This window comes from Salarias fasciatus, chromosome 5 (genome assembly GCF_902148845.1).
Source record: "Salarias fasciatus chromosome 5, fSalaFa1.1, whole genome shotgun sequence".
In the NCBI taxonomy this organism is placed as follows: domain Eukaryota; kingdom Metazoa; phylum Chordata; class Actinopteri; order Blenniiformes; family Blenniidae; genus Salarias; species Salarias fasciatus.
The window spans coordinates 36,580,717-36,599,250 of record NC_043749.1 but is presented as its reverse complement, the minus strand read 5'-3'; the positions used below and the strand labels follow the sequence as shown (position 1 = coordinate 36,599,250).

The following is an 18,534-nucleotide window of genomic DNA, read 5'->3' as shown; positions in this document are numbered from 1 at the left end:
TTCAGCTTTAATTTATTGTTTTGAGTCCAGTTTTGAATCAGATTAAAATCTGCTTGCAGCTGATACTGCAGTTGTGTGAGATCGGAATTAGCATTATAAAGCACTGTATCGTCAGCATAGAAATTTATTGAGCAGTTCTGTATAATTTGCGGGAGATCATTTATGAAGATAGAAAAAGGTAGAGGACCAAGGGTGGAACCTTGAGGTACCCCATTTTCAACTGTGCATTTCTCAGATTGAACACCATCAAAACGAACGTACTGTTTCCTATTGTGAAGATAAGAGTTGAACCGTAAAACTGCCTCTTTATTCAGGCCTGCTGCATAAAGTTTGTGAAGAAGCAAGTAATGGTCATCATGGACATCAAATGGACATCAAAAGCTTTGGACAGATCTAAAAATATGGATCCCACAAGTTGATCCTGGTCAATGGAGGAGAATATGTCATTGGAAAATTTTAGCAAAGCTGTAGTTGTTGAGTATCCAGCTCTAAAGCCAGACTGTGTGTCACAGACCAAGAGTGAGGCGATTCAATCTGTTTTGGCCCTTTGTGGATCTCAGTTTAATTTTCAGTTCAAGTTTCAGTTTTGAGACTGAGCGCTCCCCATTGGCTCAGAGTCTCAGAGCGATGTTAACATCTGGAAACACCAGCTCCCATCTCCTTCTTCTTTCAAGATTCAGCATGGATCCTGCTGAGGTCTTCTCCTTTCCTTTACCATTTTAAACCCTGCAGACACATTTCTGTGTTGTTCCTTTCAGGTTCTGATGAAAGACATTGTCACTCCAGTCCAACAAGAGGAAGTGAAGGCTGTGATCCGTAAGTGTCTGGAGCAGGCAGCTCTGGTCAACTACCAGCGTTTATCAGAGTACGCCAAACTGGAAGGTGAGTTCCTGTTGGGCCAGCTCTCTATTAAAACCCTCTATCATGTTTGCATTCAAATGTGAGGGACTGAGTATGCAGTGTGAGGAAGTGTTCTGCTCTCAGAGGAGCAGGCCATGAAAAACAGGACAGAAGTTCAGACATTCTGCTCTAGACCTCTGTGCAAAGTTCGGTCAAAGCATGTTTATCGAGTTCAAAAGTACCGCTGTCAGATGCTGCACTCCAAACAGAACCCATGGAAACTTTAATATTTGTTGAATGATCTGAACTCACAATGCATTTGATTGTCGAACTGTACGGATCTCCTGATGTGTTTATCTAATGCCGTTTCTCCTCTTGTGGCTTCAGTCTGTTCTAGTATCAAACGTGCAGGAAGTAAAAATGCATTCAACTCAGTCCTTACGCTGACTTTGTCCACATTGCCTCAGCTTCTCCTCGAGCCGAGTACACCGCCTTTCGCTGCCACTTTGGCTTGTCTCACAGCTGAAACAGCTCTCTTTCTGTTTCCGTCCCTCCACCTTCCTCTGGGGGAACTTTCATATTCACTCCTTTCCTGACCTTTCCATTATTTTTTTGGGTTTCTCTTTACCTGTCGTCAACAAGCACAAAGCCCAATAAATAGGACACGGAATTCATAATCCAGGTTTTTTGTTTTTTTTAATGCAAGCAGTTATGGTTCAAAAATCAAATTTATATGCATTATCAGAAATGCCTTTTCATTTAAAAAAAAAACTGCATTTTTTGACTCAGAAAAAAATCAATCATCGAACTTGCATTTTCATTTTCTTCGTTAGGTTGCACATGTTGTGACATTATTCACTGATATGAGGAAAATACTAATACATTTATCTGAGTTGTGAATCGTGAGAATTGTAGATGTGTGTGGCATGTGCTTATTATTGGCACATGAGCTAATAATAACGAATATAATGTGTGACAAAAAAAACTTTGGAATTAAAAACATGATTGAAAACACATCAAGTAAAAAAAGTGTTTGTTTTTTTCTCCATCTTACTGTGAATGGAAGGTATTTCCCGACAGCTCTTTGTTCAGTTGAATTTCGCACAACTCCAATAAGATCCATATTCCAACATTTTACATAGATCTGGCAAACAGTCAGCCTAAAAGTAGATTCAGATTTATTTTTTTCAAAATGAATATAGATTTCTCCAGCCTGAGCCTTGCTGGGGGTTAATTCGCTTAGGATATATCTGTCCTATCTATGCTTGACTAATTCTGAGACTGTCTTTTAAAAGCCAGCCATGCTTTCAATCTGTTGGTAGTCAAAGTAATTAGGTGTGAACTGCTCCTGAAAAGGTTTAGTGCTCTCTGGATTTGCTAACTTACTGCCGTGGAGCTCAAACCAAGCTCATAGTTTATTCTCGTTTAATATTATAACATACAATCCAGGGTACCTTTTTACGTATTTTACTGTCTTCATTTCATCCACCCTCTGATTGAACAGTACTCTCTGCATTGACTGATTTGAATAGGTTATGTGTGTTTATTGTGCAGAATAACACTATGGGCATACGTATATCTTCAGGTCATGTGACTGCCGTCTACCGTCTTAACATACAGCATTTTCCACAGAAAATAGAAAAGGTGTCGACCATGGTTATGACTGGAGTCAGGCGAGACAGCAGTCATGTGACCTGAAGATATGTCCATATGAAGACTGGGATGATGAAATGTAGCAGTGTAGCACATTTCTGGGCTTCTTCGTGACATGACTACAATATGTGCTGTGTACCAATGCAGCTATCACACAATCCGGAGTGAGACTGGGTTAAGAATAAAGGCAAATGTGGGGCGGGTCATGAGGAGACAGATGTTGCTATCTGCTAAAATATATTGAAATGATGTGACATTGTGCGAATACTATGGAGGGATTTTAACTGACTAGATTTGTCTTACATGCAACTGTTTCTCAAAATGTGGAAAAATGTCTAAAAGGTGCCTTAAGGAGTTTGCACGTTTTATGCGAAACAGCACCCCCTGCAGGCCTTGGGCGTAATGCAGCTTAGTGAAAAACTCGTCCCTGTGGCTCGCGTGCACGGAAGACGGGGACTCCGTCTTCGCTCATTTAGTAGCGCTCAAGTAAGATTTAAGTTTCTTCTCCCTGGTGGAGTCTGTGTGGAGCTGCAGTGCTAGAAGCCAGTCTGTTCTGACTTTCTGGAAGATCCTGCTCAGTTGTTGCTCACTAAGCATCTGGCGGAGTGTGTCACAAAATAGTTTTACAATTCATCAAATAATAACTTAAAACACTAAGTCTGTACCAAGATTGCCCCCCCAACACACACACACACACCACCAAGAGCAGAGCAGATGAAAAATGGAAGTTTCTTATGAGCGCTCACTTCGAGCTTTAAGCCAGATTGTGTGTTGAAGGGAAATGTACTTTATTTTGTGTGTTTTTAGTGCCTGAAGACTGCCCAGCGGGCCCAAACGTTGCGCCTGCAAAACACACGATTTAAGTTTCACTGTCATTTTTTTTTTTTATATTTGCGGTCCTTATTTCAGTTTGTGCCTCGTACCAGCCTTTTCCTCCTGATTTTCCTGATAATTCGGCCCAGGTCAATATGGGAAATAATGAGGAATGGACCGTGTTTCACCGCTAAAAGCGTGTGGGCTTTTTTTTTTTTGAGGCTCAGCTGGAGCGGTGTGGGACTGGGGCAGGACAGGTTGGGCTTGTTCCCCCCCCACAGCGTTATTCAGCCAGGCTGGGCCGGCAGACAGCCACACTAAAATATAGCAAAGTGAATTTCATGGCTTGCATGTAGACCCAGCTCCCAGACCCATCTTTGAAAAGCAGAGATTAACGGCGAGATTTTTTTTCTAGCACAATAAGAGTCTTGTGATAACGCGGCACGTTATCGCCGTTAACAGCCCAGCTATAATTAATATGGAATTAATTATTTTATAGAGGAGTAAAGTTTTCATCATGAGGGGGCGTGGCCACTTGATTGACACATCTGCTCTAGCTTTCAAGAGGTTTACATTGATGAAAGATTTTAATGAAGAAACTGGATAACAGAATCCTTTGAAAGTAAATATATATATATACGTATATATATATATATATATATATATATATATATATATATATATATATATATATATATATATATATATATATATATATATATATGCTCTTCTGAACAGAGCTCTGAGATGTTGTTCCTGGTCTCTGCTGGAGCCATCCTCCCAGCTCGGGGGTTCCTGCTCCCAGTGTCCCGATCACTACTGGTATCACTGTTGTCTTCACGCCCCACACTCTCTCTATCTCTTCCCTCAGCCCTTGGTGCTTCTCCAGCTTCTCTGCTCCTTTTTCCTGATGTTGCTATCACTTGGGATTGCTTTTTTTTAGCATAATATAGTCCAATATAAAATAAAACACTGCAAAAAGCAAACAGCGGAAAACAAATGCTGTAGAACGTTACTTCTTCTGCGTTCCACTACGTCCAACTTAAGGCAGACTTTTTGTAAACTGTGAAAAGTCAGAGAAAAGCCAACAGAGACGAGACGCTGAAGACTGAAGACAGCAGTGACGTCTGTCCAGTAGACCTCTGTTTCTTTTTCATCCACTTTGACAGAAACTGCACTTTCTCCAAAAGTCTTCTTGCAGCATGTGGTTCGGTCTGGTTTCAGTATGATCACAGACCTCCTGTGGGTCAGTCCCTGGTGAACTCTGACCCCAGCCTCTCGCATGCCTCGGTATCCTCCGTCTTTTTTCTGTAGGGAAAAAGAGAGAGATGTACGAGCATCCTGTCTTCTGCTTGGCGTCTCAAGTGATGGATTTAACCATTCGTGAGTACCTTCCTCCTCTGCGCTCAGCCCGGCCGCCCACCACAGCTCCTCAGACCTCTGTCCTTCGGTGTGGCTGTGTCGTCTGTGAAGCTCTTCGATGTGATTCCAAAGTCTCTTCCTGCTCTTTCTGTCAGCTTTTTTTCTGTCCTGCCTGAACCGCATCTTCTTTTTCTGTCTGCGACTTGAATGCATTTTTACTTTGCTTGTGTGTAAATCTATTTCAATGTTTGATATTAAACAAGACAACTCACAGCCAGCGGTATGAAAGGCTATGTTGATCCTTCAAGAGAAAGGTGTACCACTGCTGCAGTTCAGACTGATGGAGTCTGGTCACATTTATTGGGGGACTGTTCTTTTTTATTGTATTGACATGAAGATGCCTTTGGCTTTCTAAAGCTTTTAAAGTCCATCAAGTACAAAACATACATGAAGAACAAGCTTTTATAATAGTCAATCTAAGATTGATGTCAGCTCCTGACTCATGCATTCTGACTGTATTTACATTCATATCAAGTTGATCTCCACTCTGTCCGCCTCATATCCAACACTGTCCCCACTCTCTCTCAACCTTCCCTCCATTCCTGAAACCTTTTCTGACTCAACTTCACCCTGACTTAGTGGAGAAAGCTCAGATAGATCAGAGGGGGAGATCAGGGGGATCAAGGTGATGTTACTGTATTCCCTATTATCCTTCTGATTAGAAAATTCTTAAATCCATGCCAGCACTTTATGTCCTGTCACAGATGAAGCATTCAACAGAAGGCATTTGTTTTCCTTCCTCTGTGTAGTGGAGGAGCTTCTATGAAGACCAACACTGGACAGTTTCTAGCTGAAATCACGAATCAAAGAAAGTAAATCAAAAATAAGAGTAATCACAAGAAACAACTGCAGTTTTTTAATGAAACACACAAAATCTAAATCAGTCCACAAATGAAACCAGACAGATGATGTGTGACAATTTATTTTAAAAAGGGTCCTGAACATGATGGACAACTGAGGAAGACGTTCAGAGAAAAAAGGTACCTGAGGACAGACGATGCAGAGTTAGCAGCAGAACACTTCTGCTTCAGAAACTGTGAAGTTTCACTAAGCTGTTGGTTTCAAACATTTCAAAATCTACACTTTTAAATTGTGTTGTGCTCTGGCTTGACAGACGGAGCGCTGTTATTGGCTGCCTGGGCGTCTTTAAAACCCATGTAATTTCGTTGTAACTTGTAACTTCGGTAACTTGTGCAATGACAATAAAGACTATTCTATTCTATTCAAATGTTACCGACCCAACATGAAGCTCCTTCTGGCAGATTGTCCGAGCTGTGAGAGTGTGACAAGAACTAGCAGGCTGTGAGCCACTGCTGGCAGCAGGGCAGCAGCAGCGGCCTGACATGGACCAGTCAGTCCACACAAAGGTGTGTGTGTGTGTGTGTGTGTGTGTGTGTGTGTGTGTGTGTGTGTACAGTTACGAGGGGGTACCGGAAAGAAACCGGACTGTGTTTATAAAATTAAAACAAGAATGATTCCAGAGTTTTGGTTGTTGATCTCGCTACAGCATGTTCTTGTGCAGATCTCTGCAAAGTATCACTTCACAAAGTTCCACAGGGAAAGCACACACAGCGCCGACGTCAGCACAGCAGGACCCCCGTCTTTGGAAAAGCACAAAATGGCGGAACACATCACTAAACGCGATCAGCGCGCAAGCATCAGATTCTGTTTTCTGCTGGGAAAAACAGCGTCAGAAACACTCAGCATGGTCCAGGAGGCGTATAAAGACGGTGTCCTGGGAGAACGCAGGTTTCTGAATGGGATGGCGCTTTGAAAGGGGAGAAATGTCCACTGAAGACCAGCCCCGCTCCGGACGAGCCGCATCCTCAGGCACGCAGGAGAAGATCCACCAGGTGGAAGCCGTGGTCCTGGCTGACAGGCGAAGGACGATCGGGGAGGAGTCCAGCTTGACGGGGGTTCCGTGGAGTTCCTGTCAGGAGATCCTGTCCCAGGATTCAGGCTTGCGGCGGGTCGCGGCGAAGATGGTTCCGGGCGTCCTCACTCCAGAGCAGAAGGCGGCCGGCGTGGATGTGTGCCGGGAAATCCTCCAGCACATTGAAGAGGATCCTGGGCTGCTGGGCAAAGTCCTCACGCCTACGATCCCGAGACGAAGCAGTGGTCGAGCCAGCGGCGACACCCGGACTCCCCTCGGCCGGAAAAAGCGCGCCAGTCCCGGTCGGCGGTAAAAGCCATGCTGATCTGCTGTTTGGATGTGAAAGGGGTCGTCCACAGCGAGTCTGTGCCGCCTGGCAGTCTGTTAACCAGGACCACTACATCCAGGTCCTGAGGGGCTCCGAGGAGCAGTGAGGCAGAAGCTCCGGAGCTTTGGCGGGACGGCGAGTGGTGGCTGCACCACGACAACGCGCCGGCGCACCGGGCCCTGCGCGGAATGCAGTTCCTGGAGAAAAACGGGATGACCTGCTGCCTCATCCGTCCTATTCGCCGGACCTAGCACCGTGTGATTTTTTTCTCTTCCCAAGAATGAAGAAAGAGCTGAAGGGGCGGAGATTTGAGGACGTCGAGGAGGTTAAACAAAAATCGAAAGACTGAACGGGATCAATACGCACGAGTTTTCAAACGCCTTCGAAAGCTGGAAAACACGGATGCAACGGTGTATTCAAACCAGCGGGGATTACTGTGAAGGCGACAGCTTTGAATAATTGTTAAAATAAAACAAATGAAAAGTTATAACCAGTGTCCGGTTATTTTTCGGTTCTCCCTCGTATAGTTGTTAGGACCATGGGTTTACAACCTTACAAGTGAGGACAATTTTGGAAAATGAGGACATTTTTGCCGGTCCTCACTTTTTGACAGACCTTTTTTGACCTTTTTGAGAGTTAAAGGAGTCATATTATGCAAAATTCACTTTAAAAGGTGCCTTTACAGTCATATCACCTCCCAGAGCCTCTGTATGAGCCCCCAGAAGTGAAACATTCAGTCACCTCCCTCAATTGCACACTCCACTTTTAAGGAAATATACACTCAAACATGCGATTCTGAAATCTTCCTGTTGTCGACATCAACAAGAGGAACACCACTCCCCCCCGGAAGAGGATCTTGCCTTTGGGGGGCCACGGATAGGTGCTTATAGTAGTATGTGTTGTAGCCTCATTAAGACGTTCAATTTTGAAAACTGTCTGATTTGATTTGATTTGATTTATTTATTTCATTCATTTAAATAAAACAAAAAGTGAATGCAACATACTTGCATCTGCATACTTCAGCACAGATATGAATGAAAAGGTACAGAAAGAAGCAAAAGCTTATAATATCTGCCCCTTGTCAATTCAGAAATCCTTTAAACTTCCGATGTGCGCGCTACATTCAATACATAACAAAGAAACAATACATAACAAAAAAACAAGTTGTCATCATACAACACAAATTTCAAAGATGTCCTACATGGCGTCTTTGTATCTATCCATCAGAATTAGTTTCACACTCTTTTTGAAACAATGGATGGATTTTGAGGTTTTGATTTCACACTCAAGGCTGTTCCATAGATTTACACCGTGGACTGAGATACACCTTTCCTTTGGTTTAGTTCTAAACTTAGGTTTACAAAAAAAATCTGATCCTCTTAAATTATACTTACTTTCTTTCTTTTTGAATCTATTTTGCAGGTTTTCTGGTAATGTTTTCTGGTGAGCTTTATACATACATTTGAGAACGTTAAGTTCAACCAATTCATTAAATTTTAATGTTCCTAATTGTAAAGAAATTGGATTTGTGTGAGCTCTGTATCCACTGCCATTTACAACACGAAGAGCACGTTTCTGTAAAATGCAAATTGGATCAAGGTAGGTTTTACATGCATTTCCCCACACTTCTATACAGTAAGTCAAATGTGGAATAATTAAGGAATTATACAACAGTAATAAAGCATTCTTATTGAGAGACTCTTTAACCTTGTGTAACACAGCAACAGTTTGGGATAATTTTGTTTTAACACGTTCTGTGTGTGATTTCCATGTTAAATGTTCATCAATTAAAACACCCAAGAACTTTACTTCGTGCACTCGTTCGATCTCTAACCCTTGAATGGAAAGTCTTGCACCAATATCTTTTTCTTTACAAGTAAAGACCATAAATTTTGTCTTGTTAATGTTTATAGATAGTTTGTTAGCATTAAACCAATGTAATACTTTCTGAAACTCATTTTCCACTGTTTGTAACACCTCATTTATGTTTTTTCCCGTGTAAAACAATGTGGTATCATCTGCAAATAAAATACATTTTAGTACATTTGAAGCAGACACAATATCATTCACATAGAGGAGAAAAAGAATTGGTCCAAGGACTGAGCCCTGTGGTACCCCACAAGTTATATTGCAAAAGTTGGATTTTGTGTCATTAACTTCCACAAACTGACTTCGATCTTTTAGGTAACTTGCGACCCATTGATGTGCGACTCCTCTGATACCATATTTGTATAATTTTTGCAGAAGTATCTCATGGTCTAATGTATCAAATGCTTTCTGAAGATCGACAAAGATGCTTACTAAAAATTGCTTATTGTCCATAGCATTGGTGATTTCTTCAGTCAGCTCCATTAATGCTGTTGCAGTTGAATGATTTGCACGAAAACCATACTGGCTGGGACTTAAAATTTTGTATGTTTCAATAAATTTATTCAGTCTAATCACAAACAATTTCTCTAATACCTTTGAAAATTGTGATAGCAAAGCCACGGGTCTGTAATTTGAAAAATCATTTTTATTACCTTTTTTAAATAGTGGTATTATTTTAGCTACTTTCATATGGTCAGGAAACAGTCCGGTGGTGAATGACAGATTACATATATACGTAAAAGGTTCAATAACAGCATCTATAATGTTCTTTATCAGCAGCATATTCATGTCTGTATAATCGTTGGATTTTTTGTTCGCTAATTTATTCACAATTGACAAAATTTCGTTCCCATGCACTCTCTCCAGAAAAATACTATTTACATTTTCTGCTATATTACAATCATTGTCTGTGTTTACCTTAGGAATATGCTGTGATAAAGTTGGTCCAGTATTCACAAAGAAGTCATTAAATTCATTCACTATTTCCTCTTTACCAAAGATATCTACATTATTCTTTGTGAAATAGTTTGGGATATATGATTTAGCTTTGTTTTTATGCAAGACTGTGTTTATTATACTCCATGTATTTCTAATGCTATTTTTATTTTTGTCCAATAATTTGGTATAATAGTCCTTTTTTTGTATTCTTATAATTGATACAAGTTTATTTTTATATTTTTTATACTTAACCTCTGCATCTTTTGTTCTCAATTTAAGAAACAACTTGTATAAGTAATTTTTTTTCTTACATGCATTCTTCAATCCGTTTGTCATCCATGGACAATGAGTATTTCTCTTATCCTGACCACGAATTTTAATCATTTTGCAATTTTTATTATATAAGGTTATGAATGTAGTCATAAATGAATTATAGGCATCATTTAAATTACTTACATATACATGATCCCAATTTTGCTTTTTGAGGTCTTCTTTAAAGGCCTCTAAAGCCTTACTTGATTTATCTCTTATAACAATTGGAGTATTGTCTTGCACAAAATCAAAACACAATTTTTCATAGATTAGAAACACAGGGAGATGATCACTTACATCTACTATGAAGATGCCACTAATTATTTCACCGTATATATTTGTATATATGTTGTCTATGATAGAAGCGCTGTGACTAGTGATCCTGGTTGGTTTAGTTATCATAGGGCATAGGCCAGCCATTTCCATATAATTTTTAAAATTGTTGGTTACTGCAGGGTTTCCAATATCTATATTGAAATCCCCACACACGATTACAGATTTATTAACATTTTCAAACAATTCAATGATTTTATCTGTGAATGAGTCAATACCTGCCCCCGGCGGTCTATACACACAACTTACTAATATATTTTTACCCTTGTCATTAATGATTTCTATAGTTAATATTTCCATTAAGTCACTCACAGTTGTTTTCTGCTCCACAATTTTACATTTTAGATTTGCATCAACATAGAGGGCAACACCTCCTCCTTTCTTCTTTAACCTATTTAAATAAAACATGTTGTAACCGTCAATGTGTACCTTGTTAATATGTATGTCCTTTAACCATGTTTCTGTAATGGCTATTACTTTGAAGGTGCGTTTAAGATCACTGAAAAACTCCCTAATTTTTTCAAATTTACATGTCAGACTTTGACTATTAAGATGTATGATCGAAAATGCTTTATCAGAAACATCATCCGTTCTAGTATTAAACTGTTTTGCTGTATAATAATTACAATCTTCAAGTGTTATAATCTTATGTGCTAACTCAGTTTCCAATTCATAAATTTTATCACTGTTTGTGTCAACGTTTGTGTCCATAACCACATCAGTGTGTAAGTCCATGATGATGTGTACCCAACCTGTTTGCTTTCAGCGTTTTCAGATCTTCTCAGACGTAGCCTTCCTCCTTCATTGTCCAGTCTTCCATCAATGTCCAGTCTTGTATCTCCCAAGTTCCTTCATGTCTCTAATCATCCTTGCTACTCCATCGTTTTCTCTTATCCATACATTTCCATTCCTTGTCCATGTCCCAGTAATCCTACTCTGCTTTCTCAAAAGTCTTGCTTCTCTCGCGATGCTTCCGTTCTTTTTTGTAAGATGTTCGTTCATAAATACATTTGTGCCTCTCAGATTTCTTGCTTGCATTAAGACATCGTTTTTCATGTTCCTGCTAATGAAACGTATTACAATAGCAGGTCTGGTGTTTTCTGACTTTCTGGGTAAAGTGTGACAAACAGAAATCGCTTCCTTACGGATGTTGATGTTTTTACTGTTCAAGAAATCCACCAGCTCTTGCTCCAGCGACAACAGCTCTCCCCGCGGTGCGTCCTCCGTGGTCTCTGCGTTGGCTGTCACTCTGGCGTAGGTCCGGTGTCGGGTCTCCAGCCCAGAAATGATTAAATCCTCCCTCCGTGTGTACTGCTCAAGTTCATCGACTCGTAGTTCCAAGAAAGAAATCCTTTTCTCCTTTTCATTTAACAGAGTTTTCAGGGTTGCTACTTCATCCACGAGTTTGAGCAGCTGCTCCTGTTGTGATGTTATCTTTGACAGTTCTCCAGACATAAAGTTCAATGATCGTTTGATCTCCTCCATGTCGTCCGTCTTTGGCATGTTCTTTGTTGTTCTTTCTTTGTTGTTCTTGTAAAATATCCACTCTTCCGACTTTTGTGGCGCTTTGGCTCCGAGCAGTATGAGCTAATCGGTGCTAAAGCCGGTTAGCCCGTATGTGGCTAAGACTGTTAGCATACAGCCCCGCAGCTTGGACCAGCCGACAACTGGATAGTCTCTGGAGTCCCAAATCCGCCTACTTCGTAGCGCATGTGAACCGATACTCCTACCAATTCACATCCAAACTTTTGGGCAGAAACTGGAACAGATTTGGTCAAAATGCTGCCTTGTTTACACCGAGCTAGAACGCCGAGCTGCGCCTCACACCGGAAGCGGAACCGGAAGCTTCCGAAGCGGAACCCCCCTGTCTGTTTCCTCCTTGTCTCGCTACACCACATTTTTGAAAATGAAACTGAAATTTAAAGGGACTTAAAGGGGCTGTATCCTGCTTTTTTAGCTAGTCCAAACCCTAGAAATGGCATTAACATGGTAATAGTTTATTTTTGGTGCTAAGAAAAAGTAATTTTGTGTGAAATAAAAGATTTTCTGGGGCTAATTCTGAAACCCGGAAGAGAAAATGCTCTGTTTCACTGAAAATCCCGCCTCTCCCCCTGTGGACTTTGACTGACAGCTACTTCAACCAATCAGAGCTTCAAAACAAATACGCTAGCTAGCTTTAGCTCTTTAGCTCTAGCTTCTCCACACGCAAAAACGTCTTTTCCTGTGAGAAACTCACCAAGCACAGACCCTTCAGACCCTTCAGACTCTTGCTCTTGCTTGATTGTTGCTTTCAGACGATGGTTAAAGTTTATCCTCGAAATCGGAGTTACAAAAAGTGGCAACGCTGATTGCCGAGGGCCTGCGGGGGGGGGGGGGGGGGGGGGGGGGGGGGGGGGGGGGGGTGGGGGGGGCTCAGGGGAGCCATCTTCACCGTGTGACGTGAACGTGGGAAACAGAGCGTTTTCACGGTGCGGGAGGGGCTGCCTCTCTGAGCAGCACAAACACTGGGAAAGCTTAAACACACAGGCACGGAGGAAAAAAACGCTTTGGGGTGTTTTTGGTGAGAACATAACCAAACAACAAGGTTAAAACATACAAAAAGTGAATTTTGCATGATACAGCCCCTTTAAAGCTCGTGTCCGGAGTTTTGAAAGAGAGAAGTTTTTTTTAATCCAATGTCTGGAGGTTCCCCCTCCCTCTGCTTTCATGAGCGACCAAGCCACGCCCCCTTAATTGTGCACGCTATTATCCATCGGGTGAAAATGAGAGCCTCTGAGTCCTGCAGCATCCTCCATGTTGAGCTGTTTACGGTGGATGTTCAGCAGACAGTGGATATATCTGCTGCAGAGCTAACTCTCCTCTGCTGGGCGAGCGGCCGTGCTCTCTGGCTGCTCCACACTTTGATTGACAGCACGAGAATGCGGAAGCTCGAAATCTATTGGCTGAAGCTGACCGGCGCTTTTTCGGATAACATGGGGGTCTATGAGACGAAGGCGGGGCTCATAAATACATTTTTATATTGCTTTATGCTAATATTATATTGTAGTATCGAACCAGACTGACACATTGAAGCTCTGTTGAAAAATGATACATACGTTGGAAACGAAGGGAAACTCCGGACACCAGCTTTAAGGCAAGATTTGTGAAAAACTACACATGCATTTACAGTTTATTCAATGCTAATGGGTCGTGAAGCATTAAAAACCTAAAATAACAGGCCAATCCACGTATCTGTCTGTTGCCTTATACAGGCTGTGTGCCACAGAATTTGTTGCTGTTCGGGGTCCGAATTTCCCGCGCAGTCGTGGGGATGTGACGTAAATTGACGCTGTATGCGCGTTGCCGAACAGGAAGAACATGGCCGCCGTGGACACGGACTCAAACACTGCTGGGATCAGGGGCGGGCAGTGTTGCCAACTTGGTGACTTTCTCGCTAAATCTTTCCAAAGCCTCTTGGCGACTTTCTTTTGTCAAAAGCGACTAGCGACAAATTTACCGACTTTTTCTGGTGCTCTGGAGACGTGACAGGACGTCTCCGCTGCCGTGAGCCCCTCCCCGTCCCAAAGCACTCACAAGCGGCCAGTCTCAGCAGCGCCCCCTGCTGCAGGCAGAGCAGAGAGGAGACCCACACCACTCCTCCACACTTCAAATGAATCGCGCTGCGCAAATACGCCGCTGCTCACTTGCTGACAAACCAAGAATCAACAGAAGAAAGTTCATCTGTAGTTCTATTTGTAGTTTCATTTGCCCGCTGTCTCGGTAATATTAGATATTTGCTCCCAGTCTGCGAATCGAAGCACGAGCACCCCCCCCCCCCCCCCCCCCCCCCCACCCTGCTAAACACCACAAAGAAAAAATGGACTTTATCAGTGTTATCTCGTGAGTCAAAAAAAAAAATGGCCGAAGCCGCAGGCACCCGAATAAATATTGGATCTGCGTTTGATTGATGGAGGGAACTTCAGCTGCATTTGGGAGTGAAAACGGATGCTGACAAAAATCACATAATATGCACTGTGGTCTTGCAGTAAACCGCGACGTAGTAAACAGCAGGAGCATCCCTGGTGCAGCGCTGTGAAGACGGACTTTCTGTAAAATGTTTGTGCGCGCTCCCGTGAAGCCTTGGCTGGTGGCTGCAGTTCCCCACAGCGCCTATTGCGGCAGCACTGAGGTACATTTTGAAAAGTTGCCTTAAAGGACCTATATCATGCAAAATCCACTTTTTTAAGGTTTTCAGCATGCCCCAAAGTTGATTTCCCTTTAAAACCACCCCAAAATGTTAATTGCCTTCTTCCACGCAGAGTAATCTCTTCAGTCTGCTGCTCTCTACAGCAGCCCCTCCCTTCGGGTAGAAAACAGCTCGTTTGAAACTCTTCAAACCTAAATACGTCACAAAGTTGAACTCCTCCCCACCGCTGTTCTCCCACTCCACCCCCGCGCAGACAACACACCCACTCTCCTCTGACCAGCAGCAGCTGATTCACATTTTCCACTGAGACCCCCCCCCCGCAGGCCCTCAGCAATCAGCTTTGCCGCTTTTTGTATCTCCGATTACGGATACAAACTTTAACCATCGTTTCAAAGCAACAATCAAGCAAGAGCAAGAGTCTGAAGGGTCTGAAGGGTCTGCGCTTGGTGAGTTTCTAACAGGAAAAGACGTTTTCGCGTGTTGAGAAGCTAAAGCTAAAGAGCTAAAGCTAACCCTGAGAGACGCTAACGTAGCTCCGATTGGTTGAAGTACGCTGTCAGTCAAAGTCCACAGGGGGAGAGGCGGGATTTTCAGTGAAACGAGCGTTTTCTCTTCCGGGTATCAGAATTAACCTCCGAAAATCCTTGTTTAACACAAAATGACTTTTCCTTAGCGCCAAAATTAAACTATTACCATGTTACCATGCCAATCATAGGGTTCGGACTAGCCAGAAAAGCATGATACAGATCCTTTAAGTCCCTTTAAGCTGAAACGGTCGAGGAGGCGTGCCTCTGACTGTGCCCCCACCGTGTGTGAGAGTGGGCGTGGCCAGATGCGTTCAAGTGCATCCTGTAAAGTAGGCTGTGAAAATCAGGCTGTTAGGAGGAGGGCTCCTCAGAGCCACTTTTTAGACCCTCAAACTCCAAACATAGGATGACTTTGGGGCAAACAAACTTATATACTATGTTTTTGGGCTTCTGTGACCGAGATGACGTGACTGAAAAATTGCATAATATGGGAGCTTTAAGACTTGATTTTTGATTTAGGTTTACAATTAGGTTTAGGTTAGGTTTAGGGCACAGGTTAGGGTTAGGCATGAATTCTCGATGGTTCGGGTAAGGGGCTAGGAAATGCATTATATCAATGAGTGTCCTCACAACTATAGCTGGCCAAACAAGTGTGTGTGTGTGTGTGTGTGTGTGTGTGTGTGTGTGTGTGTGTGTGTGTGTGTGTGTGTGTGTGTGTGTGTTGGGGGAGCTTTGTAAAAGGAGAGCTGACTTCACACACTGTAAAATTGCATGAACACATGGTTTAGCCGCCTTAGTCTTAGCAAGCTTTAAAGATGCTGGTGTTGTCTAGATTGGGGGTTTGGGATTGTTCTTGGTTGCGTGTGGTGCGTCGACAACACTGTTTTGCATTGTGAATTTGTACATAGCTTGTGCCCCCCCCCCCCCCCCCCCCCCCCCCGTTCCCCCTCTCTTTATCTCTCTCTCTGAGCGTCTCCGTCCCGGTCCTGTCCTCAGCCATGCCGGACGCCAGCTTTAAATAAAGGCAGCAGCAGGAGGAGATTCAGTCTCGTCCTGCTGCTAACATTAAAATCTGTTTGGATAGTAAAAGGCTACAATTATACAATATTGCACGCCTCAGCTGCCGAACAGGACAAGGGAAAAAAAAAAAAAGCTTTAAAGATGCTTTTGAAATGATTCTTTTGCTCATGGATAGTGCTAATGCTCCAGCAGAACCTTCTTTCCAGACTAGAATGGGGCCTGGTTTTAAAAGCTCTGTATGTTAGGAGAAGAACTACAGGGAGCCAAATTCACAGAATTTGAAAAGTGTATTTGAAGTAGATAAAAAAAGGATGCATCGATTTTCCATTGTCACGCTCAGTCAACATGTTCCTGATTTGAGTGCGATAATGCAGTCCTACTGATGAGTTAATGTGTGAGTTGAAGGATATTTCCTGGTGACAGATGACTCCACGGATCCTCACAGTGGGGCCATGGCTTGTCTCTATGAGTTCTTGTATAATGTCCTTTCTGAAGCAGGCCGGCTTTATGTCTTGCAGACATGATTTGAGAACGATCCGGATCAATTATTTAACAGATCTTATGATAAAGTGTCCTACTAGAAGCTTGTATAACAGAACATGTCGGACTGCAGACAACACCCTGAGGAACTCCGTGATTAACAGCAGTATCAACTGAACAGTCATGTTTGACATGAACACGAAAAACAAAATCTGATTGATATGATTGATTCTGTTTTCCATGTTGTAGTTGGGTTGTTTTAGGAAAATACTGTGATGGTGTGCTGTTGGATGGAATTCCACAGCAAATCTCGGACATGTTGGAGGATCAGGAGCTTTCTCATGGGTTGATTCTAACTGCTTTGATCTTTGGGACTCAGTTGAACCTCCAACAATATCATTTTTACTTTTAGAATCCTGACCATCCAATTTATCTCTGCTAACTTCAAAACTCTCTTGTAAGTGATAAAGCACAATCAAGTGTCCTGATCTATGAAAATAATGGATGAAGTGGAGACACTTTGTTTTAAGCCATGGTGTTTCTACCTCAGATTCCATTATCTTTTCCTGATACAGGTATACACCCATCAGCCACAATAATAAATCTATATTACTTCCAAAACAAAGGTGTCGACTTTGCAACGTCTCTGAAAGTGTCCTGCGGGATCAGGCAACAGATCCTTCAACTCTTGGATTTCGAAAACAAATCACATCACAATCTATTGGAAAGTTTTACCAATTCATCTGATTCATCCAACCATTGCTGAACAGCTTGCTAATGGTGTCAGAAAGAGTCACGCATATGAGTGAGTCCTTAACAGCCCTAATTGTCTTTTAAGCCACTTTTGGTTTGTAGGCCACACGGGTGGCCATGATGCTGCCTGTTGTGATTTCCTGGGCACTTTAAGACACTAATCACCTCCAGGAAGTAACACGGAACACCAGACTTGCAGTCTTGGAGCTTCGTGGTCTTGTCTTTGCTGTTCATTGGTCAATATTTTAGTGACAGTCATGTCATTCAGCAGTATTAGACCAGGTTTAGACCTCTTAGCGTATTGGTTTCAGGATCTTGCTGCCTTATAGCCACTCTTGACAGGGACTGTTGTAACAAGATGAACAGATGCTGTTGATCTTATGCAAACAAGTTTAGCATTGTGGCTAATCGGTGTATATCCACACCATGTATGATCTAACACATTGGAGTTCATTGTCATGCTTATACCATGGCCTTTTAACTAGAGAAACAAAGTCGGTCTGAAACCAACGATCCAATGAATTCATGCTGAGATGAAACCACACATCAGTCAGTGAAAAGACAAAGAGTTGGTGAAACGGTCATGGTATATCTTCAGTTATATCTCAAAACATGATGAAGATCTTGTAGTTCATTCACTGATGAGTCAACACATTCTGGCCGAGATTCAGACTGTTTCTTCTCACATCTAAGATGCTGAGCATGAAAACCCTGGTTTAAGAAGCAATCCTCCTCATGCACAGCTGTCAGATTACTCTCATGGAACAGGTGTGGACAGGATCGTTTGGCTCATCCGTGTAACTTTAATTCAACTTGAAGGACAATGAGATGCAGTTTGAACAGACGCTGTAAACTGAGCGACCGTAGAGCATGAGCACGGCTTCATGACGACATCCCTGCATGGTGACTATTGAATGTACATGCCGTTTACACCCTCATCACGCCTGTGGTTCATCACTGTTCTGTCACAGCGATGGGGATGTGATTCATGAGCTTCCCACCACACATCACTACCTCCAGCAACACTGCTGCTTTTAGGAAAACAGACATTGCACATGCTCCTGTAATTAGTGGGACAGGTTTAAAATAAAAAAAAAAAAAAATGTGAATGCAACCGCCAAAATCAGTTTGAGCTCTACATGAATCAAGGTGACAATGCATCATTGAGTTGAAGATAAAATTGAGC

The 18,534-nt window shown here is 42.4% G+C and overlaps 1 protein-coding gene across 1 annotated transcript in view; it reads left to right on the top strand.

Moving 5' to 3' along the window:
• LOC115388277 (calcium-dependent secretion activator 1-like) overlaps positions 1-18,534 on the top strand; it is a 374,835-nt gene that overhangs the window by 261,762 nt on the left and 94,539 nt on the right. The window contains 2 exon segments of the mRNA XM_030091341.1: positions 759-882; positions 4,621-4,689. Coding sequence (XP_029947201.1) covers positions 759-882; positions 4,621-4,689 — 193 coding nt within the window.